The 27412-nt window shown below is 34.7% G+C and overlaps 1 protein-coding gene across 3 annotated transcripts in view; it reads right to left on the bottom strand.

The window, feature by feature from the left end:
* The window catches only part of NRDC (nardilysin convertase), a 91475-nt gene that overhangs the window by 58286 nt on the left and 5777 nt on the right, over window positions 1–27412 (bottom strand). For 2 of the 3 annotated variants that reach the window (XM_082651694.1, XM_082651696.1), the window contains exons 2-6: window positions 10544–10865; window positions 7979–8112; window positions 6996–7065; window positions 6754–6835; window positions 5754–5907 (exon numbers count right to left, since the gene is read on the bottom strand). In XM_082651694.1, the coding sequence (XP_082507820.1) occupies window positions 5754–5907; window positions 6754–6835; window positions 6996–7065; window positions 7979–8112; window positions 10544–10865 (762 nt within the window). The remainder of the gene's footprint in view (window positions 1–5753; window positions 5908–6753; window positions 6836–6995; window positions 7066–7978; window positions 8113–10543; window positions 10866–27412) is intronic. The other variant, XM_082651695.1, reaches the window with a different exon arrangement.

Here is a 27412-nt window from a genome sequence, read left to right as displayed (position 1 = left end):
TTTTAGAGAGCTCTAAATCCATCCAGCCCCCTTCAGTGGCTACTAGACTGCTGTTTTTTACTGAGATTGTGGGACCTCTTTGTTTTCGAGACTACTGTAGAGCTGGGTAGAGGGCAATGGAAATAGGGCAAGTTAAAATGCCACAAAACTCACTGTTCTTAGTAAGATTTAGTCACTCACTTGAATGAATACTCCTTGGATTGTTGCAAGCTTTTGGTTATTTCCAGAGTTCTGAAAAAGTTGATTTTGACAATTTTTGGCAATGTTCTCATTGCTTTTATAGAGGAGGGGCTTTTTGGAGGTCCTATTTCACCATTCTTCTGAGGTCAGTCTGCTTTTTATTTCATTTATTTTCATCACTTCTTTCTTCTTTCTTTGGGCATACTTTGCTGGTCTTACTCAGACTTCCTGAGATTGATCAGCTCATTAATTTTAAGCCATTCTTCTTTTCTAGCATATACATTTAAGATTATATATTTCCCTCTAAGTACTACTATAGCTGCATCCCACAACTTTTGTTCTATAATATTTTTATAATTCAGTATAAAATACTTTCTAATTTCTGATATGCTTTCGTCTTTTACCCAGGTGTTTCTTAGAAATATATTTAATTTCCAAACATAAGGCAATGTTCTAGTCGGCTTTCTGCTTCTGATTTCTAGCTAAAATTTAACTGTACACTGTGTTCAGAAGACATAATTAATATGGTTTCAATGCTTTGAAATTTGAGACTGAACTTGTGGCTTAAAATAGGGTCAACTGAAAAAATTTTGTAGTTGGAAAGTGTTAATTAGGCATTCTGTATACATCTATGAAAAAAAGTGGTAATCCTTTTGTTATAATCTTCTACATCCTTATTGATTTTACGGTTGTTCTATCAATTACTGAGAAAGGGGTGTTAAATCTCCCACTGCAGTTGGTTACTTGTTCATTGGTCTTTATATATGATTTACTGTGAGGCTATGTTAGTAGATGTGTTCAAACTGGAAATAATTATGTCTTCCTAGTTAAGTTTTATCAATATGAAGTGAGCCTTTTGAGCAACAGTAATATTTTTTCCAAGCCTTACATCTAAGTCTTGAAAACTATTTGATTGGGTTTTTAAAAATCCAGTCTGACAATGTTTAATTGGAAATTAATCCACTTACATTTAATGAGAATTACTGTTATATATGGATCAACATCTACCTCCATCCTACTTTGTACTGCTTCTCCCACTTGTTCTGTCTCTCCTACTACTTTTTTTTCTTTGAATTTATTATTAAAAAGAATTATTCCAAATGTTTTCCCTGTACTGGTTTGGAATTTTTACGCTCAAATTGTGTTCTTTTAGAAGTTACCCTTGAAAATATTACACGTATCCTTTTAACTTATCAATGTCTAACGTTAATCAATACCTTAGAAAAATACCTTTTTCTCCATCATCATTATTCCTGATTGATATATTATTGTTGCTTTAATTCTGTATACTTTTTAAGTTTTTTAATTACTGTTTTAAGTAATCAATGTTCATTTATATTTATTCACATAAAATGACTCTCATTGTTCTTCTTTTTTTTTTTACATCTCTGATCTGCATTTTCCTTCTGCCTGAAATAAATTCTTTAAATTTCCTTTGGTAAGTTGGCTGGTGGCACACACTCTCAATTGTGTGTCTAAAGGTCTATTTTACAATCATTCTTACAAGATATTTTTTGCTTGGTGTAGAATTTGTGGTTGGTAGTTATTTTCTTTCAGGCTATTACAGATATCCCACTATCTTTTTTTTTTTTTTTTTTTGCGGTACGCGGGCCTCTCACTGTTGTGGCCTCTCCCGTTGCGGAGCGCAGGCTCCGGATGCGCAGGCTCTGGATGCGCAGCCTCAGCGGCCATGGCTCACAGGCCTAGCCGCTCCGCGGCATGTGGGAACTTACCGGACCGGGGCACGAACCTGTGTCCCCTGCATCGGCAGGCGGACTCTCAACCACTGCGCCACCAGGGAAGCCCCCCCACTATCTTTTAGCTTCCACTACTGCTGTTGAAAAGTCATCCATCAGACTAACTAATATGACTTTGAAGGAGTTCTGCCCTTCCATCTTGCAAAGATTTTCTATATTTGGTTTTCTGTAGTCACTATATCTTTCTATATGTGGATGTCTTTTAATATACACTTTTGGAATTAGTTAAACTTCTTTAACGTCTGATTTGATGTTCTGGAAATTTTCCAGTGACCAAACCTTCAAGTATTTTGTCTACTCTATCTTTCTCTCCTCTCCTTCTAGGACCCCAGGTAAATACATATTTGACATTTTCACTCTATCCACTATGCCCCTTTTCCTTTTTTTCTGTACCTTTCATCTTTTTTCTCTTCATACTGTATTAGGGATTTCTTTTGGTCTATCTTCCAATTCACAAATTCTATCTTCATCTATAGCTACTCTTTTCTTAAACTTGTCCATTGGGTTTCAATTTCAATTATCATGTCTCAGTTCAAAATGCTCTTTCTTTTTTTTATATTTCAAATCCCATAGGTCACATTTTATAGTTTCCTATGCCTTGCAACTGTATTCAAACTTGTCCCTTATTTCTTTAAAATTGAATCGTTTTTGTAATCGTACATTCCAATCTCTAAGATTTCTAAGGCATTAAAAGTCTTTTTCTGTTTTCTGTTCTCATTCATGTTGTCTTGTTTTGTTGTGTGCCTGCTTATGTGTGACTGAATGCTGGTCACTCTACTTGAAAAACGGTTTATAGGAGTAATGTAAAGCATAAAATAAAGGTATTTTCCTTTTGAGAGGATTTGTGTTTGCTTCTCTTGGGCATCAGAGAACACTACCAGCTCTGGACCATGTTAAATCACAATCAAGGCTTAAGGTTTGCTAGACAACTCAGGCATTTTGAAAGCAGGCTGTAATTCCTCAGGATGGCTAATCCATTTCTTCAACCTGAGGGTGATGCCTTCTGGAGTCCCAGTTTATCATGAGAAGGGCATCCTGTTAGACATCCCACCATATGAACATCCTGGGCTTTGATAATTCTTGCTCTTGCCCTGAAATACTGATAAACCAAAGTTCAAATTTACTGAAATTAGCAAATGCCACCAGGGCAAAAGCAGCTTCCATTCTCATTTACTTACTAGAGTAAAAATTCAGTCATCTCCTCAACTTTTTATTTAAATGATTCAAAATACTGATAAACAATGTGACCTGTGAAGGAATTGGATTTTAGTGACTTATTAAAAAATACTGGCACTTAATCCACGCTATATAAGAGTCCTTTGAAAATGATCCAAAGACTTTTTATGCCTTACTAACTGTAGAAGTGTAATATTTTCATATTTATTATAGTATAGGCAATGCTTAATGCTCTACCACTATCTACCATTTATGGCATGAATTCATGGTTTGATATTCTTATTTATTTCTCCTATTAAGCAGTAGCATTCTTCTTATTAATTCTGATAGGTTCTTTTTCTTTTAAGTAGAAATAATCTATAATAAATGTGTAAATATCTTTTGATTTCCTGAAGTAGTCCTTAGATTTCAAATACATAGAATTTCTTAAGAAGAAATGAAACAAGTTCTTTAACTAGACTTTATACCAAGTTGCATCATCTCTGAGGTGGTCAGAATTTATTCAACATATCCCTTGCCTATTCTTTTTTCCAATGAAGTGGATTTTTTCCTTCTTTATATCTGGATATAACCAAATATAAAGTCATGAGAATTCAACTTGTCTACTGCTTAAGCTTTCTTCACACATAAAGACCTGTTTCGATGTTGTGAAACTTGGAAGCTGAAAACTTTGAAACAAGAGCAAACATGCAGTCATCCTAAAAGTATTCCTAATTTTCTCATGGCTTTTTTTTTTCTTTTTGGCCATGCGGCATGTGGGATCTTAGTTCCCCAACCAGGGATTGAACCTGCACCCCCTGAAATGGAAGCGTGGAGTCTTAACCACTGGACGGCCAGGAAAGTCCCAGAGTATTCCTAATTTTCTAAGTTTATAGAAAAGATAAATTTGGGCATCATTTGCATTGCCTTTGTTAATTTCTTTTGTCTCTATTCTTTCGTTTGTTATTTGGGAATTAAATGTTTAATTAGAGAAACACTGAGATCAAATATATGTGCTATAAGCATGTCCTTAAGTATATGATTAAAAAAGAGCTATAAACTAGTTCACTGAATGTAAGTAGACAGCCATATTTTAGATTAATGAAGAAAAACCACTAAGTTGTATCCTATTATAAATATTGTCATCAAAGTAATTGTATCAATTTTAACGGAATTTTGGCATTGTTTTAGGAAAAAAAGTTGTTAATTTGGGGGTTCAAGAACACATAAAGGGGCTTCCCTGGTGGCGCAGTGGTTGAGAGTCCGCCTGCCGATGCAGGGGACAAGGGTTCATGCCCCGGTCCGGGAAGATCCCACATGCCATGGAGAGGCTGGGCCCGTGAGCCATGGCCGCTGAGCCTGCGCGTCTGGAGCCTGTGCTCCGCAACGGGAGAGGCCACAACAGTGAGAGGTCCGCGTACCGCAAAAAAAAAAAAAAAAAAAAAGAAAAAGAAAAAGAAAAGAAGAACACATAAAATATTTATTTCATTGAAAATAATGGTATATGCTTTCAACTTACAGGAATTTACCTAAAAGTTTTCTCAGGGTCAAATTAATCTCTTAAGGGATGAGACAATTTAAGAAAACTGGACCTTTGTCATGTTTTGAGATTTTTTTTTTTGCCATTTCTGTTTTGATTTTATGGCATTTTTTTCTATTAAAGAAAAACTGTGTTAATTCATTCAAGAAATATCAAGTATCTGCCAAATTCTTGATGCTGGAGATATATCAACAAAAAATAGTCCAAAATTTCTGCCCTCAGGGCTTACATTATACTGGTCAAACTTGGGATTTCTTTTTTTTATATTTCAATCTTATGTTTATCTAGATTTTGGTATAAAGTGACTCCTTTTTTTCCAGCGTAGGCTTTGGTTTACAACCTTGTGATAGCAAAGCTCTACTAATGCCCTGACATAAACTTTCTAGAAGACAATTTTGCAGTGAGTATCAAAAGTTCTTCTAAAAAAAGCTTTAAAAATATTCATGAAAATAGAAATTTCACTCCTTAGAACTTAACTAAAAGAAATAATTCAGGATGTACACAAAGATTAGGATATTCATCATAGCATTACAATACTAGAAAACTGGAAACAATTCAACTGTCCAATAATATGTGACTGGCTGAACAGATTATGGTACTTCTATATAATATGAATCATAAACAATCACTTAAAATCATGCTTTATAAATTATAAAATTATATGTAAAAGTGATATACCTTGTTTAAAAATATGAAAAGATATGAACAAGCTGATCCCATATACGAGTATAGATAGCTATATTCCAAAATATCAATCACGGTTAACTCTAGATTATGAAATTGGGAGCAATCTTATCTCTTTTTGCTTCTCTGTTTTTCCATATTTTCTACTAAATTAGAAAATAACAATTGCAATAATGAGTCAATAGAGACTATGTTATGTACAAAACTCAAAAGGTGTTTAAAGGGCTTCAGTTTAATCTTTAAAACAAAGACTAAGGATTACAAAACAAGAGCCAAGGCGTATTTATAATTTGCTCTTTTCTCCAAATAAAGTATTGTGACAATTCTACAGAATTAGAACACTGCTAGAAAAGAAATACCATAGAATAATGCCCAATATTTCCAATTGTAAGGTGGCATTAGATAATCAAAATAAAAATACATTTTGAGTTAATTACCTATCCAGGGCTTCTTTGAAGTACTTCCTCTGGACATCAAACTGAAAGACTGTACGTTCACAATCCGTTGAAGCATTATCACTACCCCCATGTTTCTTCAGGAAGGCGTCAAACCCATTCTCATCTGGATATTTCAAACTACCCATGAATACCACTAAGTGGAAAGAACACAAAGTCACAGAACACAAAGATACAGACAATGTTTTTATTAACAAGGATGAAATTTCTCATATGCAGAAAAAAAAAAAAAAGAAGAAAATATGTCATGAACAATGGTTACGTCTGGATAATACTTTCTTCATTACACTTCTGTTTTTGTAATTTTCTATAACGTTCATATATTACTTTTATTCTCAAAGCCTAAACATTTTATTTTTAATGAAAGAAATACATAATTTATTTGTGAAAAGGTTAAAATGTAAACACAGACATATAAACAGATTAATTTCTACTGTAAAATCTCATGAGAAGTTTACCCTCAACTATTGAATAGCTTAGAAAACCAGAACACAAAAAAATGAGTAATTTAAGTATCATAACTGTATAGCATTCACAAAGGTTTTACTTGGGTACATTCATAATTAAACTGAAGATTTTCTGTTTTATTTTGATATTAATCATGCCTTTTTATTTTATTTCTGATGCTTTGACATCTTGAGGCCTTGCCAGCCCTGGAAGAGACTGCCCCTCCCAAGGCTACAGACTAAATTCCTAGAGGTTAGCAATTTTCTCCTGATTTGTTGGGCTTCCTGTACCTGAATAATAAAACCTACATTTTAAAATAGTTTTCTAAGTGGTTTCACTCTAATCTTCAAAATAAGTGCACTCAAGGAGATTAAAATTAAGTCTTCCCCTATGATATCCACTAACATTTTTTCTTAGTTTTTCTCTTATTAAACAAATTATAATTCTACCAAACCAGTTACTTATCTTTGAAATCATTTCATTCAAATTTAGAGGGAAAAACACACCCGGGAATGATATTTTACAAAGATCTTACTGTGCTCCAAAAAGTGTGCCAGCCCTGGCAGGTCATCTGGATCAGCAAAACTCCCAACTCCAACACAAAGAGCCGCTGCAGACTGGAGTAAGTAGAACACATACAAATAAACAGTGAGTCAATCCTAAAGGAATAATATTATCATCTCATTTTAAAGATTCACTTGGAGATGGACTTTTTCCAATAGAAAGTAACAAAATTCTTTCCCTGAGAATCAGGAGGAGCAGCAAAGTGAAACTCACCAGAACTGTGTCAGTTTCACCCTGCTGCTCCTCCTCTTGCCATCCTGCCAAATGCTGAAGAGGTGCAGACCTAAGGAAAAAAGCAGAAACAGACAGAAAAAAGCGAAGGGGGACTGGCCAGCCCACCCAAGTATTATATTGTGCCAGCATTTCAAAGTTCTGGACCAAGTTTGTTTCCTGATTTATCAGATTTCAGAAATCTGCAGAAGTAATATACCTGAGTAGATTCTGTCTAAAGATCTCTAAGCAATTAAAGGCTCTCTGTGTTCAGTAACTCAGTTACTAGATGGAAACTTCTCAATATGTTACTCAGAAAATCTTGTTTTTATTAAAACAGGGCATAAAATAACAAGTCAGGAAAACATCTAACAAAGAAAATAAATAAATGGTTAAGAAAGAAAATCTTTAACTATTAAAAAACTACAGAACTAAACTTTAAAGAGGCTTTTTAGTTCTTCACTTCTTATTGAAGATATATAAAATACTTATTGGTTGATATTCTCCCAATACCTTGGGAAAATCAGTTTCCAGCAAAATAGATGGTCAGGAGGCATACCAAATTCTGCATTTAAAATGATCAGGGCATACCATTATATCATTATAAGTTAAAAGATACAAAAGGGGAGAGAAAAATAGTCAATTTGAATCCTTGAGGATAGAAAGTTGAATTATTAACTTTCCCAAATTTTACAAATGTCAATTTTAAAGGGCTAACAGATTCGATGACACAAGACTGTTTTGATAAATGGTTATCCTCTTAGAGGGCTTTTAAAAAATAGCATACACCTGGTATAAAGTCTAACCATGTGTCAGAGGAGAAAAAAAAAAAAAAGTACGTTTTTGGAAGAACCAAATAGTCTCACTTGATACCATAAATCCCATACTTAAGCCTTAGGCACATAAACTCAGTTACAACATGAGGGAATATCCACTTCTTTAAGGCACAGTCTAACCTGTTCTGTGATGTTTAATAGATGCCTAACCTGCTTTCAGCTCCAACTACCCCATAAAGTTTTCTTGTCTCGACCAGCAGGGTTGAAGACATTTTTGTATAAGTTGACTTAAACCACAGTCTATCAGTCAGCTTTGACAACAGCAAAAACAGGCTCTGCAATTGCTAGAAAAGAAATTCATACTTGAGAATTATCTACCCAAGAAATTCATACTTGAAAAATTCATACTTGAGAACTGACTTAAGAAAGGCCTAAACAAATCATAATTCAGCATATATCATATTTAAATTCCAATCTTGTTCATTTATTAAAGCTTTCAGATTAAGAACAATTTCCTTTTGAGAGGAAGAAAATAGAGGGGATAAAAATGATAACTCAAAAGAGTAGTTAACTTGCTAATTAGGTAAAAGTTCTCCAAAAACCTCAAAATTTTTTCTTCCCACTACCCTTATAAATTCACATATTTATCTTGAACACATTTCACATTTTTCAAACAAAAAATCATAAAACCGCTGCAAACCCTATACTACTCTTAAGCCACCTCTTACCTAGACTATCTACGTTATTTCCCTTTTGTAGGCATTTATTCATTCAATGAATATAAATCATTTTCCCAGATCATGGGATCAAAGGAAAGCCTTTCACTCGTGTACCCACTGCATCTGAACCTAAACAATTCGATCTCTTCTTCAAATTGCATTAGGTTCCTCCATTCCTTTCTAATATCCAGAGAATTAGCTATCAATATCTTATGAGGGAATATATCATACCAAGTTCTCAGAAAAGAAAGGCAGCATCTAAGCCATTTTTTAAATGATCTCTAGAATGTGACCTTACTGCTTCTAGACGAGGTAACATTTGGAGTTTGATGCACTTAAGCAAGATAAAAAGGGGTACCCAAAATACTGGATGCACATATTCATTTGTCAAAGAGGTTCACAATTTCTGTATAAATCTAAGATATTTTATTATATCTTGACAATAAAATTGGCTGTCAAAACAATTCTTAATTTAATCCTAGAGTTTTGCTCATCAGTTGATAGAAGGTATACAGAAGTCCAAAACACAGGAAAAGCTACAAATAGACAGACATATAGAAAGAAACTTACAGACAAGGAATATTCAGTTATGAAGTTATAACACAGTAAGTTTTGGAGCTAAAATGGACTTTAAAATTTATGTAACCTAATTCTCTTGTTTTAGAAATGAGAAAAAAAATGAGAAAATGAAAAGGCCTAAGATCATTCAGAAAGATAGTGACAGACTCAGAATTAGAATTCAGGTTTCCTGACTGTCAATGTTCTTTCCATTTCTGACTTTTATCATTTCTTCCCTTCTATTATTCCTCTATTTGGAATTACTAGATCTATTTTAAATTAAAAGTGAATTTATTAATTCCCAATTTACTTACAAAGACTTTAGTATAAACTATCAAGTAGCATATATATATATTTTTTTTCCCCCAGTGTTTTGGTTTTCATCCCTAAAGCTTTCCAAGCTAAAACCACTTGACCTATCTTGCTCTCCCAAAACAGGCATCACTCACAATCTGAATAGCAAGGGCAAATAGCTTCTTTAAACATGACTCAATCCCTCCAACACCTCAGTGAAAGAATTGCCACAATCTTCTTTAAAAAAAAAATTTTTTTTTCCAGGAAGAGTATCTATCAAAGAATTTATTTAGGCCATATCTGCTACTTAAATCTCACATCTTCACACTTTGAGAGCTGACTTTATAGTATTATACATATGACCTTTAGATTTTAGTGTTAATAATCTGAACTTTAATTCATTCTTTGAGGACTGTACCATGTTGAATGCATTATCAATATTCAAGATACTAGCTTTAACAAACATTTGCTGATCAATTCCACTATAATAGCTCCAGAATATTATCCTCCAATATAGGTATTTCCTACTGCAAAATAGAAACATTCTTAAAAAAATATCCAGAGAGGAAAATTATCTCTATCAAGCCCTACTTATCTATTCACCTATTGTCATTATATGTTTCACTAACTAAGCTCAACTCCCCATTTCTATTTCATTTCTTCCAATTTACTTATTATTTATTCAGACCTCTGGTGCTTCCTCATAAAAAGAGATAAATCAGATTCAATTACCAAGACAGAAATTACCCATATGAGGACTCTTAGAACCCTAGGCCCAGGTGAGGACTCTACACTAGCCTTGTTCTTTTATTATGCTTTTTCCAGTCTCTCCAAGGATGATACTCTCTCTTATTCCTCTATCCCAGGCTAAGAATTATGCGGATCCTCACCTCCAGACATTTGTTTTTAAAACATATAACGCAGTCAAATACTACCAGTGATTACCTCTGAGAGTTATGGTTATGGGCAACTTTTATATTTTTGTTTTTCTTAATTTTCCATTAGCTTCTATAATAAGCATTTGTCACTTTTAAAATTAGAGCAAAACATTTTTTTAAATGTAATCTTTATACAGAATAAATATACCTTTACTAAGATCAAAAGATATATATTTCCTTTTGGCCATTAAGAGATAAACATAACTTTGGAACTTATCCCAAAGAATTCCCAAATTAGAAAAAGATATAACAGACATGATTCACACCTGTTTTTCGGTGGTTTTCTTTCTAGCTTCTGTCCTCTCTTCTAATTCTTCCAATTCATTATCCTCAGTATCAAGATCATCATCATCATGTTCATCATCATCATCAAACTCATCTTCATCATCAAAACCCTCTTCATCATCATCTTCTATTTCCGCTCCAGAATCTTCATCATCATCGTCGTCGTCGTCATCATCTTCTTCTTCTTCTTCCTCCTCCTCTTCTTCTTCCTCTTCATCATCTGTTGCATCACCCATTTTACCTTCCACATTACTTAGGTCTGAAATCAAAAGTGCCTGCAAGCCATTTCGTAATTTGATGTATCTAAAAAAAAAAAAAGAAAAAAAAAAATCACAAAACATTTGAGTCAGCCATTCATTATAGTACACCAATGCAAGTGATCAGCTTACCAGAATTATTTTAAAAATCCAAGTACACACACACACACACACACACACTATTTTTAAACTAATGAAAACTGGTTGATTGTGAGGAGAACCTCAAAAGCTTATCAGTTTCCAAGTATCTACAGGGAAAGGATAAGAGAGATGCTTCCCTGTTTGTATTTTCTAAATACAGGGCATCTACCCTGTTTGTATTTTTAATTTTGAACTATGAAAATATATTTACCTATTCAAAAACTAAATTTTAGAAGTTAAACATAGACAACAAACCCACCACCCAGCCTCCCTTACTATTTTTTTTAGCTTATAAGTATTTAATAAACATTCTACCATACCAGAAGACCTACCCTAAAAGAGACATATCACTCAATATACAGAGCAGTCATATCAGCTTAAATATTGAATCAAAATCTCATTATATTTAAACTCTGTTGATTCCTTTTGGTACAATGTGTTTGATATTTTATACCAGTCTCCAAAGATGCTTTTATGAACTAAGAAAATGGCTACATCTCTAAGAAAAGTAAATCCCATAGACTAGTAGCACCGCTGTAAGCATGACTATCCTAATTAGTAAAACTGTTGTGCCAGTTTGATGACTGAGTACCTATGACAAACTTCTCGCATTTATACTCATTCTTCAGTGTGTTAGTCAATAAACATTTACTTAGCAGCCTGAAGTGTATAAGATACATTAAGGGTAAAGAGAATAAAATCACATTATTCATCCTCAGGCACTCACTGTCTAGTACAATACAATAAAGCCAGTACAATACAGAATGACAGGGGTAAACACAGGTTGTTAGAAAGAAGGAAGCAGTCAGGGAAGGCTTCTGAGATAAGGTACACTTAACCTGAGCATTGAAGATGGGGAAAAAAAAAAGTTTTCTAGCAGAAACTATAAAAAATAACATGCAACAAGAAAAGGAGCCTATGAGTCAAGATGGAAGACAAAAAACATGGATTTATCTCCTTCCCATATCAAAATTCACATTTAAAAAACAGCGGGCTTCCCTGGTGGCGCAGTGGTTGAGAGTCCGCCTGCTGCGCCCCCGTCCGGGAAGATCCCACATGCCGCGGAGTGGCTAGGCCCGTGAGCCATGGCCGCTGAGCCTGCGCGTCCGGAGCCTATGCTCCGCAACGGGAGAGGCCACAGAAGTGAGAGGCCCAAGTACCGCAAAAAAAAAAAAAAAAGTTATGGTTATTTTTTGTTTTGGCTTTGTTTGAGAACAAAATCACAACAGACTTTGAAAATGTTAGCATAGGAAACCATAAACAAGACGAAAAGACAACCTACAGCATGGAAGAAAATAGCTGCAAATGATACAACCAACAAGGGGTTAATTTCCAAAATGTACAAACAGCTCATATAACTCAATATCAAAAAAACAAACAACTCAATCAAAAAATGGTCAGAAGACCTAAATAGACATTTCTCCAAAGAAAACGTACAGGTGGCCAACAGATACATGAAAAGATGCTCAATATCACTAATTATTAGAGAAATGCAAATCAAAACTACAATGAGGTACCATCTCACACCAGTCAGAATCGCCATCATCAAAAAGTCTACAAATAATAAATGCTAGAGAGGGTGTGGAGAAAAAGGAACCCTCCTACACTGTTGGTGGGAATGTAAATTGGTGCAGCCACTATGGAAAATAGTATGAAGGTTCCTTAAAAAAACTAAAAACAGAGTTACCATATGATCCAGCAATCCTACTCCTGGGCATATATCCAGAAAAAATGAAAACTCTCATTTGAAAAGATACATGCACACCAATGTTCACAGCAGTGCTATTTATAATAGCCAAGACATGGAAGCAACCTAAGTGTCCATCAACAGATGAATGGATAAAGAAGATGTTACACACACATGCACACATACACACACACACAGTGAAATATTACTTAGCCATAAAAAAAGAATGAAATACTGCCATCTGCAGCAACATGGATGGACCCAGAGATTACCATACTGAGTGAAGTAAGTCAGGGAGAGAAAGACAAATATTATATCACTTATATGTGGAATCTAATACAAATGAATTTATTTACAAAACAGAAACAGACTCACAGACGTAAAAAACAAACTTATGGTTACCAAAGAGGAAAGGGAGAGCGGGGAGAAATAAGTTAGTAGTATGGGATTAAAAGATACACACCACTATATATAAAATAGATAAACAACAAGGATTTATGTATAGCAAAGGAAACTATATTCAATATCTTATAGTAATGAAAAAGAATCTGAAAATATATTATATTTATATATGTATAACTGAATCACTTTGCTGTATACCTGAAACTTACACATTAATGTAAATCAACTATACTTCAATAAAAGAAAGAAAAGGATGCCATTACGCAGACCAGAAGTTTTTAGAAATTATTAGAAAACATGTGAATTTAATCAGATTAATGGAGAAAATAGAAAAGAGAACATGACAAGGTATTAGTTCTTCCCAAGAAAGTCTGAAAAAAAGCCTACACTACCCACTCCCACCCCACACACATACCTCAAGTCTATCCTTAGCAGCCTGAAGAAAGCAGATCAGGTGTATTATGGGCTAACTTGTGTTCCTCCAAAAGTCTTATGTAAAAAGTCTTAACCTCAGAATGTGACTGTATTTAGAAATAAGGTCTTTAAAGATGTGATTAAGTTAAAATGAGGCCATTAGGGTGGGCCCTAGTCTAATCTGACTGGTGTCCTGATTAAGAGGAGGAAATCTGGACACACAGATACTGGACATGCCCACACACAGATCAAAGAGAAGATGGGGAGACAGCAAGAAGACCGTCAACCGCAAGCCAAAGGGAGAGGCCTCAGAAGAAACCAAACCTACTGACAGCTTTATCTTGGACTTCTAACCTCCAGAATTGTAAGAAAATTAATTTCTGTAGTTTAAGTCACTTTGGTATTCTGTTATGGCAGCCCTAACAAACTAATACAAGGCCATTTCTCTTTTCAAAATCCATCAATGGCTTCCCATCACACTTGGAATAAAATCCAAAATCCTTACCAGGGCCTAGAAAGCTCCACATAATCTGGCGCCCCACCACTTCTCCAAACTTCTTTCCTACTCTTCCCTCATTCTCTTTGCTCTGACCAAAACGTTATTGTTCTTTCTTGAACATCTGCTCCATCTCTTTCAAGTCTTTGCTAAAATGTCCCCTTTTCAAACACGCTTTCTCTGATGCACTATCTAATATTGCACCCCAGTCCATCCCTATCCTCTTTTATCCTGTTTTAACTTTTTTCACACTATTTATCATCACTTGTTTTTGTTTTTTAGTTTTTTGGAGTTTTTAAAAACTTTTCTGTCTGCACCTTTAGAAAGTTAGCTCTGAGGGCAGGACTTTTCTTTTTCTTCATAGCTATATTCCCAGCACCTAAGACACTGCCTGGCACTTAGGAAACATTTAAGAAATATTTGTTGAATGAACAAAAGAATGTTAATGCCTAAAGGGGACCTGATACATGATAGATACTTAATATCTGCTAAATGAAACAAAATATCAAGTAGTTTTACAAAATAAATAAAATTATGTGTACACATATACACACTAAATGTACATAAAGGTATAGCAAAAGAACTAAAAGGATACAAACCAAGTGTAACAATAATATATACATCTGGAAAGAGGAATAAAAGTAGAGCAAGATACAAGAACTTTCATGCTTTATAATTTCTACATATTTTTCAATCTTTTGTAATAAAAATACAATCACTTATTTGTATAATAAAAATAATTTAATGAAAATCCAAAACCCACTCCATAACAAATTAAGAACACACACACACACACCCCTTAGCTTTACAGAGAGTTAACTTCTACAAAATCATCAAATCCATTTAAAGATAATTATGGACAAAATGCTCTTCATCATCACTTCTATTCAGCACTGTATTAGAAGTCCTAGCAAATGAAAATAGATCCACAATATAAATAAACAAAATAGATTTATACAGCAAAGATACTGAAAGCTAAAACAATCCATTGCAAAAATATACGATTACCAAGAGAATGCAAGAGAATTTAAAATATATATATATTAGTATAGTATGAAGAGTTCAGCAAAGCATCCAAATCAAGAACCATGAACGAAAATCATGAATTTCCTATATACCAAAAGTAACCAATTAAAATGAGATTTAAATAAAAGATTCTATTCACAAAAGCAAAAGAAACTATAAATATATATCTAATAATAACACCTCATATTTTAAGTGTATTAACTTATATGTCTTAACCCATTTAATCTTCATAATAACCCTAATGAGTTATTATTCCCATTTTATGGATGAGGAAACTAAAGCGCGCGCGCACACACACACACACACACACACAAAATAAAGGATTTTCATTTGCCCAAGCTTAGCAGGGATTGAACCCAAGTAGCATGGCACCAGAAGCCATTCTGTTCCTCATCCAACATGAGGAAAACTAGAAAATTTTACAGGAGAAAATAACAGACGTAACTAGTCATACCATGTCATTGCAATGGGAACTTCAATATTACAAAGATATAAATTCTTCCCCCAAATTAATCTAAAATTCAAGGCAATTCCAATTTTAAAATCCCAGTAAGTGTGTGTGTGTGTGTGTGTGTGTGTGTGTAACTTGGCATACTGATTCTAAAATTCATATGGACCAAAAAAAAACCCAAAAATGCCAAGAACATTTTGAAAAGGGAAAACATGAGAGGGAACTGCCTTACCAATTATAAAAATAAATATTTTAGAGCAATTAAAATTAAAGAGTATACTGGAACAGGAACACCTACAGATCAATTTAAGAAAACAGGTTCTAGAAACAGAAAAATGTTTATAATATTGTTGCAATACTTTATTATAATTCAATAAATGATGTTGAAACAATAGATAATTCATTTAGGGAGATAAAATAGCCATCTCTATCTTACACCTAACACATATAAATTCACATAGCTTACAGAGCTAAAAGAAAAAAAATGTCTTAAAAGTATTTATGAGAAAATATTGCTATAATATTGGCATGAAGAAAATTTATGCTAAACAAGATACAAAATCCAGAAGCTATAAAGGGTGGTGGGGGGGGAGGAAAGATTTCACTATATTCTAATTTAAAACTTTTCTAAAACAAAACATCATAAATTAAATCAAAGAGAAAAGTACATATTGAGAGAAAAGAATAACAATATACATGAGTCCCTTCAAATCAATAAGAGCAAAAACCAAAAACTAATAAAAATAGGTTTAAAAATATATACAAACATTTCAAGAAGAAATACAAGATGTCTAATAAATGAAATGATGCTGAACCTTAGCAGAAATCAAAGATAATCAACTGAAAACAACAAAATATTTTTCATCCAGCAAATTAGCTAAATTTGTATTGCTATCCAATACTGACAAGGGGACAGGGTATTCTCACACACTTGCTTATGAATCTCAGTGGGTACAGTATTTTTGTAGGAGAATATGGCCATATCTATTTTCTTAAAAATGTAAACTCTGCATACGTTTCAATCCAGTGATTTCATTTCTATATATCTTATAGAAATGTTCACACACATGCACAAAGATATGTCAACAATGTTCACTGCAGCAACATTAGTGGTAGAGAAAAATTGGAAATCATCCAAATGTCCATATATAGAAAAATAGGCAAATACATTATCTCATAGCCATACCACAGTATACTATATAGCCTTCAAGACCTCATTTCCATATACAGAGAGAAAACCATTAGCGACTCAGGTTCTATCTTAAATTGCTATTTTTAGACCTAGACTATGCTAAATCATTATAGGTCAAAAAAGGGTACTTGGGGGGCTAACTTTGTAATTATATAACTCGTCATTACCTCCCCCCAAACCATGTAGTCTCAATTATTTGTGTGTGTGTGTGTGTGTGTGTGTGTGTGTAAATTTTTGGAGGGGTAGGGCTCTTCTAAGATGTCTAAGAAAACCTCTCTCCCTCTAGCTTATTCAACTTGTCTACCTTTATTTGGTTTCATCCTCACACTGCTCCTGTACTGACTATAAAGACTGAAGTAGGGAATTCCCTGGCAGTTCAGTGGTTAAGACTCGGTGCTTTCACTGCCAGGCCCAAGTTGGGGAACTAAGATCCCACAGACTGCAATGGCATGGACAAAAAAAAAAAAAAGACTGAAGTATATTTTTCAAACCAAGCCCAAGAATCAAGAATGTGGCATTATTTTCTTTATAATAAAGTATCCACCCACTCATTTTTATTTGTTCCTTAATTAAATGAACCAACCTTTTGTGAAGCCACTTCCAGTCACTAAAATTGCCACAGTTAAGAGCTCATGTATTTAAATCCAAAAATACTTGAGACCATATAGTGGGGGGCAGGGAACGGGTAGTGACAAGTTACATAATTACAAAGTACCGTCTTTTAACCTAAAAAGATTTAGTACTCTCTTTCTAGACCTGGAATTAACAATTTAAGGCTAGAGCCTTAGTCATTAACTACTGTATAGTACATTTGAAACTTTAGACATCTTTGCAGTTTAAAGCTGCAGACCTGGTTTAAGAAGTCCATAAAAGCATTCATTGTTATGCTCACCAAACCATTAAAAATTAAATCCCTGTTCAGTTTTGCCTATAATTCTAGGCCAGTTGCAAATCTCAAGTTAAAACAGTCCACATAGTAAAGCTGATATGGCCTGCCTGAGTCAGCTAAAGCCTTCTCACCCAAGCTGCATTAGTTTAAAGCTAACCATACAACTTGTTTAAAAAAGAAGAAAAAGATGGGGACTTTGCTGGTGGTACAGTGGTTAAGAATCCACCTGCCAATGCAGGGGACATGGGTTCAATCCCTGGTCCGGGAAGATCCCACGTGTCCCAGAGCAACTAAGCCCGTGCGCCACAACTACTGAGCCTGCGCTCTAGAGGCCACGAGCCACAAGTACTGAAGCCCGTGCGCCTAGAGCCCATGCTCCACAATAAGAGAAACCACCGCAGTGAGAAGCCCGCGCACCACAAGGAAGAGTAGCCCCTGCTTGCCGCAACTAGAGAAAGCCTGCGCACAGCAGCCAAAGGTAAAATTTTTAAAAAGGAGAAGAAAAAGAAACAAAAACTTACTGCATGGTACAATATAGTTTTTGCAAATAACCAAGATCAAAAAAATCCACATGCTTCTCTGCTTGTTAAAACATAACAGCAAGCTACCCCATTTAAGACTCACCAGAAGGCCTTTTTGTTCCCTAATGGCAGTCCTTCCCTATTTCTCAAGGTTCCTCATCTATGGATCAGTTGTTAGGTTATTAGGTGTAATTGATCATTTTAATAATGGCCCCCACAGTGACCTGGTCAATCTTCCCAAGAGTTGGAGTCTATTTCTCCCCACCCCTTGAATCTGGGCTAGCTTTGTAAACTTTGCCCTATAATTTGTCGTGAAGTCCTAGAGCCTAGGCCTCAAGATGCCCTGCAGCTTCTGCCTTCACTCTCTGGGGACTCAGCTGCCATGTCAAGAAGTTTAAGCTAAACTATGAATGAGGATATATTATGTGCAGAGAGAAGGCCTACCTTCTAGCTGTCCCCACCAAGGCCTTAGACATGTGATTGAAGCCATCTTAGACCCTCTAGCTCCAACCAACCCACAAAATGAATATAGCCACAAAAATGAGCCCAGGTAAGAAGAAAAAAAAAATTGCCTGGTCATCCCATAGAATTGTAAAAAAATAATAAATCATTATTGCTTTGCGCCGCTTAAATTTTGAGGTGGACTATTACACAGCAACGCTAATACATTAGGAGGACTCAAATGATTGAACAAGTCCACTTCCTGGTATATACCCAAATGAGTTTAAAGCAGGGACTAGAAGAGTATTTGTAAGCCAGTGTTCACAGCAGCATTATTCACAATAGCTAAAAGGAGGAAACACCTCAAAAGTCTATCAACAGCTGAATAAACAAAATGTGATATATACATACAGGGGAATATTATTCAGTCTTAAAAAAGACGGAAATTCTAACACATGCCACAACATGGATGAATTTTGAAGATATTATGCTAAATGAAATAAAGCAGATACATAAGGACAAACATGGTATAATTCAACTTACATGAGGTACCTAGAATAGTCAAATTCACAAATAGATAGTAGAATGGCAGCTGCCAGGGACTGGGAGGAGGAGGAAATGGGGAGTTATTATTTCATGGGTGCAGAGTTTCATTTTAAGATGAAAAAGTTCTAGAGATGGATGATAGTGATGGTTGCACAGCAATGTGAATATACTTAATGCCACTGAACAGTACACTTAAAAATGGTTAAAATGGTAAATTCTGTTATGTGCAGTTTACCACAATTTTAAAAAAGCACGTCTCTTCCCCACTTGATTTCAGAATCAGACGAGAAAAAGGGAGGGAACAGAAAAATTGAGAGCAAAATGTCAGCTTTATCCTTGATATAAAGCTAGGTTGGAGAACACAGCTCAAGAGCGGTTTGGAAATGGCTTGCTAACGCTCTCTGAATTGAAGTTATCCACGAGAACTGAAATATTTCCCCCAAAAGGCAGAGCTAGTCGTGCACTCAGTCTACTGCACTGGCTAAGAATATGCCAAAATACTGGCTGTCTGCAGGCTGGAATGAAAAGAGAGATGAAAAGGTTAGAGTGAGCATGCCCAAGGTCATTCTACTGCACTCACTAATCAAATAAGCCACTCCTGTGAAGGGGAAGAAGAGGTAGAGAAAGAGGCTAACAGTGTTACCATAGTAAAGTCCCTCTCATTGAAACAGTGTTCCTATATTATATAATAGCTTCAAAAGAAAACAGAGGGGAAAAATTAGGGGAAAAATTCAAGAAAAATTTCCTGGGACTGAAGAATTTATATTCTAAACTGATTGAGGAATGAAGATACAAGAAAACAGTTGAATTGATGGATTTATTGATGTGTTTGACCATAGTTAGAGGAGTTTTAAAGCTCTGGCAGAGAACTAGGGTAGAATTCATGTTAGATCACAAAGAGCACTAAACAAAAATAATAGTAATAAGGCATCTTAGATATGATGCACGAGCAACAATAAAAATAATCATAAAAATTTAGAACTTTTGTGCTTCAAAGGACACCATCAAGAGAAAATTTTTGCAAATCATTTATCTAAGAAGACCTAGATCTAGAATATATAAAGAATTATTACTACTCAATTAAAAAAAGTAAAGTTGGACAAAGGATTTAAACAGACACTTGTCCAAAGAAGATACACATAGTATAAGAAGATGACAGATGACTAGTAAACACATGACAAGATGTTTAACATCATCAGCCATCAGGGAAATGCAAATGACAATGAGATACCACTTTATACCCTCTAGGATGGCTATTATCAAAAAGACAGATACTAGCAAATGTTGGTGAGGATGTAGACAAATTGGAACTCTCACACGCTGCTGGAAGGAAAGTAAAATGGTACAATCACTTTGGAAAAGTCTGAAAGATCCTCAAATGGTTAAATGGTTTCCATATGATTCAGCAATTCTATTCCTATTTATTATATACTTGAAATAAATGAAAACATACATCCATGCAAAACTTATACATAAATGTTCATAGCAGCATTATTCATAATAGCCAAAAAGTATCCATCAACTACTGAATGGATAAATAAAATATATCCATACCATGGATTAGTCAGCAATAAAAGAAATGAAGTACTGGTACATGCTACAATATGGATGAACCTTGAAAACATTAAGTGAAAGTAGTCAATCACAAAAGATGACATATTATATGATTCCACTTATATGAAATGTCCAGAACAGACAGAGGCACAGAAAGTAGAGAGACTTCTAGAAAGTAGATCTAGAGAGACAGACAGGGATTAGAGAGACAGAAAATAGATTATCATTTGCCTAGGGCTTGTACAGGTTGGACCACTGGGGAGGGCTGACAAGTAAGGGGTGTGGGGTTTCTTTCTGAGGTAATGAAAATGTTCTAAAATTGTGGTAATGAATGCACAACTCTGTAAATATACTAAAAACTAAGGAGTTGCACACTTTAAATGGGTGAATTGTATGGTATGTGAATTATATCTAAATAAAGCTGTCTTTAAAAATAAGGCAATTTTTAATACTAGAGACAACAAAGTTACTCAAGAAAGAAGATGTAATCATAGTAGACTACATGTTTCAGTATGAACAATATTTTGAGCTATAAATATTGATACTGGTTTATCAAAAAAAATTGGGATGTATTTTAGAACAGGAAGTGGGATGTTACATCTAAATATCATTTTCAGTAAAGACCTATTAATGAAAAATTAATAAGTTACTAATTTTAGCAACAAAATCAACCAGATTAAAGATTTATATCAAGTAAAATAAATGGAAACAGCAAGAAATCAAACTTTTTAGTCCACAGACACGAAAATTAGTTGACAAACCCTCCCTGCAAATAAAATATGAATTTTTAGGCCATGACATAATGAAAAAGAAATTTACAAAATATAACATGATAAAGATCCCTGAAAAAAGATTCATTCATATATGAAAACTTAACATATGACAGAGTTGGCAATATAGGAAAAAAAATATACCAGGAATTACCAAACTATGGCTTACAGCTTTCAAACTAAGAATGGTTTTTACTTTTTTAAGTGGTTGGAAAAAAATCCAACAAAAGATTAATATTTCATGATACATGAAATTATCTGAAATTCAAATTTCAGTGTCCATAAACAAAGTTTTATTGGAACACAGCCACACTCATTCATTTACTTATTGTCTATGGCTGCTTTTGAGTCACAATGGCAGAATGGAGTAGCTGTGAGAGAGCACACGCAGCATTTTCACTGCTGCTCGACAACCTAAAAACCGCAGCAATGAATTTATAACTGAACAGCATTTCAAGTGTCACATGTACTGTAACTTTTTCTTTGAAACAACAGCACATATCTATCATGTCCAAATAAGGAAAGGGGAAAGTTGAATTCAAATGTCACACTTTCAATGTGGATTTTGTTAATAAATTCCCATCTTAAAAAAAAAATTTAAATAAATAAATAAATTCCTATCTTTAGTAGTCATTTGCTCTTGTAGACTTTATAATCATTAGTTCTGTTAATTTTTGTCAGAAATAGAAGCTGAGGGACTTCCATGGTGGCGCAGTGGTTAAGAATCTGCCTGCCAATGCAGGGGACACGAGTTCTGAGCCCTGGTCCAGGAAGATCCCACATGCCATGGGGCAGTTAAGCCCATGTGCCACAACTACTGAGCCTGTGTTCTAGAGCCGGTGTGCCGCAACTACTGAGCCCACGCACCGAGAGCCCGTGCTCTGCGACAAGAGAAGCCACCGCAATGAGAAGCCTGTGCACCTCGACAAAGAGTGAGCCCCACTCGCCACAACCAGAGAAAGCCCACACGCAGCAAAGAAGACTCAACGCAGCCAAAAATAAATAAATAAATTTATTTAAAAAAAAAAAAAAGAAATAGCTGAATTTTTTTTTTTTTTTGGCTGCTCCGCACAGCTTTCAGAATCTTAGTTCCCGACCAGGGATCGAACCCAGAACCGTGGCAGTGAAAGCACAAGTCCTAACCACTGGACTGCCAGGAAATTCCCAGAAGCTGAATATTTTTAATTTCCTTTACTCTAGAGTAAGCAGTTTGATGGCTTAGCAATAGGAACCTTTTATTACAATGTTTTGAGCTCAGAGTAAAAACTTAAACTTTTTTGAAGAACAGCCTTCAGCCACTGTCAAATACCAGATGGCTTTGGAAGTTAGCTTTTGCTGTGGACTTCATGTTTCTTAATGATTTCAACCCAAAATTACCAAACAGTGCCCATACGCAAAACTTATGTTTCAAAAACAACTAATGTTATCTGAATTACAAGCAATGGCAAGCGGCTTTATACTTTTCCTGTGCTGTTAAAAGTTAAAACAAGAAGCCCTATCTCCATTCCCACACAAATTTGCCACAGATACGTTTTCCAAGCAAACTACGGTTCCAGCAGTGTTTTTCAGATGGTGGTGCAATCACAAAGGAAATTTCCTTATTTCAAAGTCCTTTTAACTGTGCAGTTGAGGAGCTTCCACCTAATTTTCAATCAGAAATGATTAATCTACAATGTAATGGCAAAAATATCAGAGAAGAAACTAAACGGCAAAAATATCAGAGAAGAAACTAATAGAATTCTATAAATGCCTTCCAAGCAATGAATATGTTCAAATAAAATCAAATGCTCATAGACTAATATCAGTATTTGGTAGTACCTGTCTGTGTGAAAACACATTTTCAAAGTTGAAATATGTAAACTCTCATTACAAATCAGTATTAACAGATGACACATTTGCAATCAACTTTAAAGACAGGGAACATTAACTTTGAACCCCACCAAAAGCAAAATGCTATCCCTCCCAAAAAGAATTCCACCTCTTCTCACTAGTAGACCTGTATTACTAAATAAAGTACTACTATTGTATTTTGAACTTAATAAAAATTTTATTAAAAATTTGCAGAGGGAATTCCCTGGTGGTCCAGTGGTTAGGGCTCAACACTTTCACTGTGGTGGCCTGAGTTCAATCCCTGGTCAGGGAACTAAGATCCCGCAAGCTGCACAGCATGGCCAAGAAAAGAAAATTTTTTTTTTTAATTTGCAGAAATTTGTTTTCTTTCTTGTTATATAGGTACCTACATAATATCCTTAATTTTCCCTCTTGACTGACAAAGTCTAAAATATTTATTATCTAGCCTTTTACAGAAAAAATGTGGTGACCTCTGGGATATAGACTTTTCAAAAGGTGTGCTTGGACAACTGGCTGCCCATATTTTTAAAGAACAATAATAAAATTAGATCGTTACACAAGTGTAAAAAGCAAAACAATAAAACCTCTAGAAGGAAATAAGATGAAAAAGCACAAACCATAAATAAAAAGATGAATAAATCTGATTAAATTTTAAGACTTTATAAACAAAGGGTAATGATAAGCTATATATAGACTTAGAGAATATATTTGCAACTCACATAATCAAAAATGGATTATTTAAAATATGTAAAGAATTTTTACAAGTCAATTTAAAAGAGGGGGGAAAAAAACAACCCAACAGAAAAATGGGCAGTTCATAAAAGGAGAATCCAAATGGCCAGGAAACATGAAATAATGTTTGATTTTATTAGTAATACGGGAAATTGCAAATAAAAAAATTTTTAAGAGAAAAATATTTCCCACAGATCAAGTTCTCAATAATTTTTTTAAAAATCTAACAGTATCAGGAATTGGTAATAATATATAGAAGCAGGAACTCTGGAACAAATGTAAATAGTACAACTAATTAGAAGAGTACTTTGGCAACATCTATAGTAAGGTTAAAAATTAGTCATTTCACTTATAGGTATATAAATAAAGTCTAAAACGTGTACTCAAGGGGTCATGTATAAAAATGTACACTAGGGCTTCCCTGGTGGCACAGTGGTTGAGAGTCCGCTTGCCGATGCAGGGGACACGGGTTCGTGCCCCGGTCTGGGAAGATCCCACATGCCGCGGAGCGGCTGGGCCCGTGAGCCATGGCTGCTGAGCCTGAGCGTCCGGAGCCTGTGCTCCGCAACGGGAGAGGCCACAACAGTGAGAGGTCCACATACCGCAAAAAAAAAAAAAGAAAATGTTCACTGAAGCACTGGAAATAACCTAAATATACAACAATCGAGAAAAGATAAATTGTGGCATAATCAGAAAACAAAATACAACAGAAAATTGGGAATAATCTAAATGACCAGTGGTAGGAAAACAAATAAATAATGATATGTTCACACAAGATATTAAACAGCATGTAACACAAATAACTAGTATTACACTTATCAGCATGAACAAACCTCAAAAGCAATGTTAAACCAAAAAAAAAAAGGTTATGAGACATCTAATGTGATATAATTTCTATTTATATGTCTTAAAACATGTGAAAGCAATAATGTATACTGTTTATAGATAAATGCAAATTTAATAAAAAATATAAAAATATACATAGGAATGGTATATATATATAAAATTCAAATAATGGTTAAGACTGGAAAAAGAGGATAGGGAATGCAATAGGAGGGGGCAATATCCAAAGAGCTTCAAGTGTATCTATATGGTTTTATTCCTTAAAAAAATATTTTAATCTGAAATAAAAACAAGAAATAAAATGATTTTAAAAAAGGAAGACTGCAAAACATATCCTTAAATATCCATCAGGCCAGAGAAGAAAAGGATGAAGGGGTCAGAGATGGAAGCAAGACTATAAGAAAGGCACCATTCTAGGCACTAGAGATATAGGGATGAACAAAACAAAGTCCTTGCTCTCATGAACAAGTAAATATATAGTATATCAAATAGTAAACAAGTGCTATGAAGAAAAATAAAACAGTAAGAAAGAGCACAGGGGTGGGGAACCTAAGTAAAATTGTTATTCAATACAGGGTGCTATTTAAAGCCACAACACAGGGAGCAAAAGCAGACAGGTAAGAGAAGTCCAAGAACTGAGCCCAGGCGCTCCAAAATTTAGAGATAAGGAGAAAGGAGATAAGGAGAAACCTTGCAAATGAGGCAGAAAGAGAACTAAGAACAGTGTTGACCTGGAACTGAAAAAAAGCATTTCCAGAAGGAAAGAACGTTCAACTGTGTCATAAGATACTGAAAGGTCAAGTAAGATAAGAACTTGAGAACTGACCAATTGTAAGTTATTGGTGATCTTGAAAATAGCTATTTTGGTAAAGCAAAGTGGCAAAAGCCCACTCTGAGTTCAAGAAATAATGGGAGTAGATGAACTGCAAATTTTGAATACAGACAACTCTTCTAACAAGCTTTGCTATCAAGGAAATAGAGAAATTTGAGTAGCTGGAAGGGCATAGTTCCAAAGGGATCTGAGCAAAGAAATGCTTTTCCCCAGAAAATGGGAACAATTATAGCATATTAGTATGTTCATGGGAATGATCCAGTAAAAAGGGGAAACTGATGATGCAGGATGGAAGGGGAACAACCGGTGAAATAATTAGTGGCTGGGATCAATAAAGAGGGGATGGGATCTATTGCACAAGTGGAAAGATGGGTGTTAGGTGTATAGACAGTTGATTTATTAATAACAGAAAAGAAGGCATACAAAGATTCAAAGAAACAAAATCCCTCTCTACAAAAATTTCAGCATAATAGAGGGGAAAGACAAACCAGTACTTACAAAAAGATGAAATAGCTTGACAAACTTTGCTACAGGGGCACACAAGAGTGTAAATAGCTCACATATAGGAGGGGAAGATTGAAAGAAGAGAAGTAAAGGGTTCACAGAGGAGGTAACGTTTGACCAGAGTACAGCATGTGCCAAGAAAAGTAGCACAAAACCGCATAACAGAATGTGAAGCTGCAAAGTTAAGAATCAAAAAATGGAGGGACTTAGACCTTACCTGCCGTGGTTAAGAATTTTGCTTAGAAGGAACCAAATGAGAGAACACAATTCATTTATACTCCAGTTAGTGCTCAGTACCTGCTCAGTAATGTATTTTCATAGAATAGCATTTAGGCTATCATGTAATAAGAGCACTATCTAATAGGATTACTGTAAAGATTAAATGAGATAATCTATGTAAACTCCATAGAATAGCACTTAATACCTAGTAAGCACTCAACAAATACCAGTTATTATTAGGAGAACAAAGACCATTGTTGTTGGTGGTAATAGAAATATAAATTCTCTGTCTTCAGAGGACCAAGTGAACTTTCCAAACTACAATCTACTTCCAACCTTTCTGCAAACAAACAGTTTAATTCTGGTCCATGTAACTAAGCCCACCATCTCCACCACAAAAAAAGAAAAAATAATACACACACACACACACACACACACACACACACACACACACACACACACACACACACACACACACACACACACACTAGAAAAGGACTATAATATACTCAGTTTCCTATGACTTGGACAGGCTTAATGACTGACTTCATTCTAGGAACCAGTATGAAAATAAGACCTATGTCAGAGTGAAAGTCCCAGAACAAACCATCTTCTTATCTGCCAGTTCTCCCAAGTAAAGAATATCCTAGAAACAGACCAGATCACCAGAGGTTACCCTACATATCTACCAAACCCATTATGATTGGGTCTACACCCAAAGGATTCAGTTGAGAATAAACAGGCTTCTAAGGTAAAGAAAAATTTGATAATCTAAACATCCTATAAAATGCTAATGATTAAATTATCGTATATCTACACCATGGACTTTTAAGTGGACAAAATATATTGAAAAACACTTAATAAGAAAATGTTCACAACATTGTTAAAGATAGTATTATACCATTTCAAAATTATAAATTACAACTGCATAGCAAAAAGGAATAAACGTTACCAGTGGTTAATGCCAGGTGGAATGATTATAGGGAATTTAAATTTTTTCTTGTTACCTAAATTTCCTACAAGGACCAAATAATACTTTTGTTTATTGATCAATCTTTTTTAATTACTAAAAAGTAAACAAC

Source organism: Grampus griseus (assembly GCF_964374135.1).
Source record: "Grampus griseus genome assembly, chromosome: 1".
Lineage (NCBI taxonomy): Eukaryota > Metazoa > Chordata > Mammalia > Artiodactyla > Delphinidae > Grampus > Grampus griseus.
This window is presented reverse-complemented; position numbering and strand designations above follow the sequence as displayed.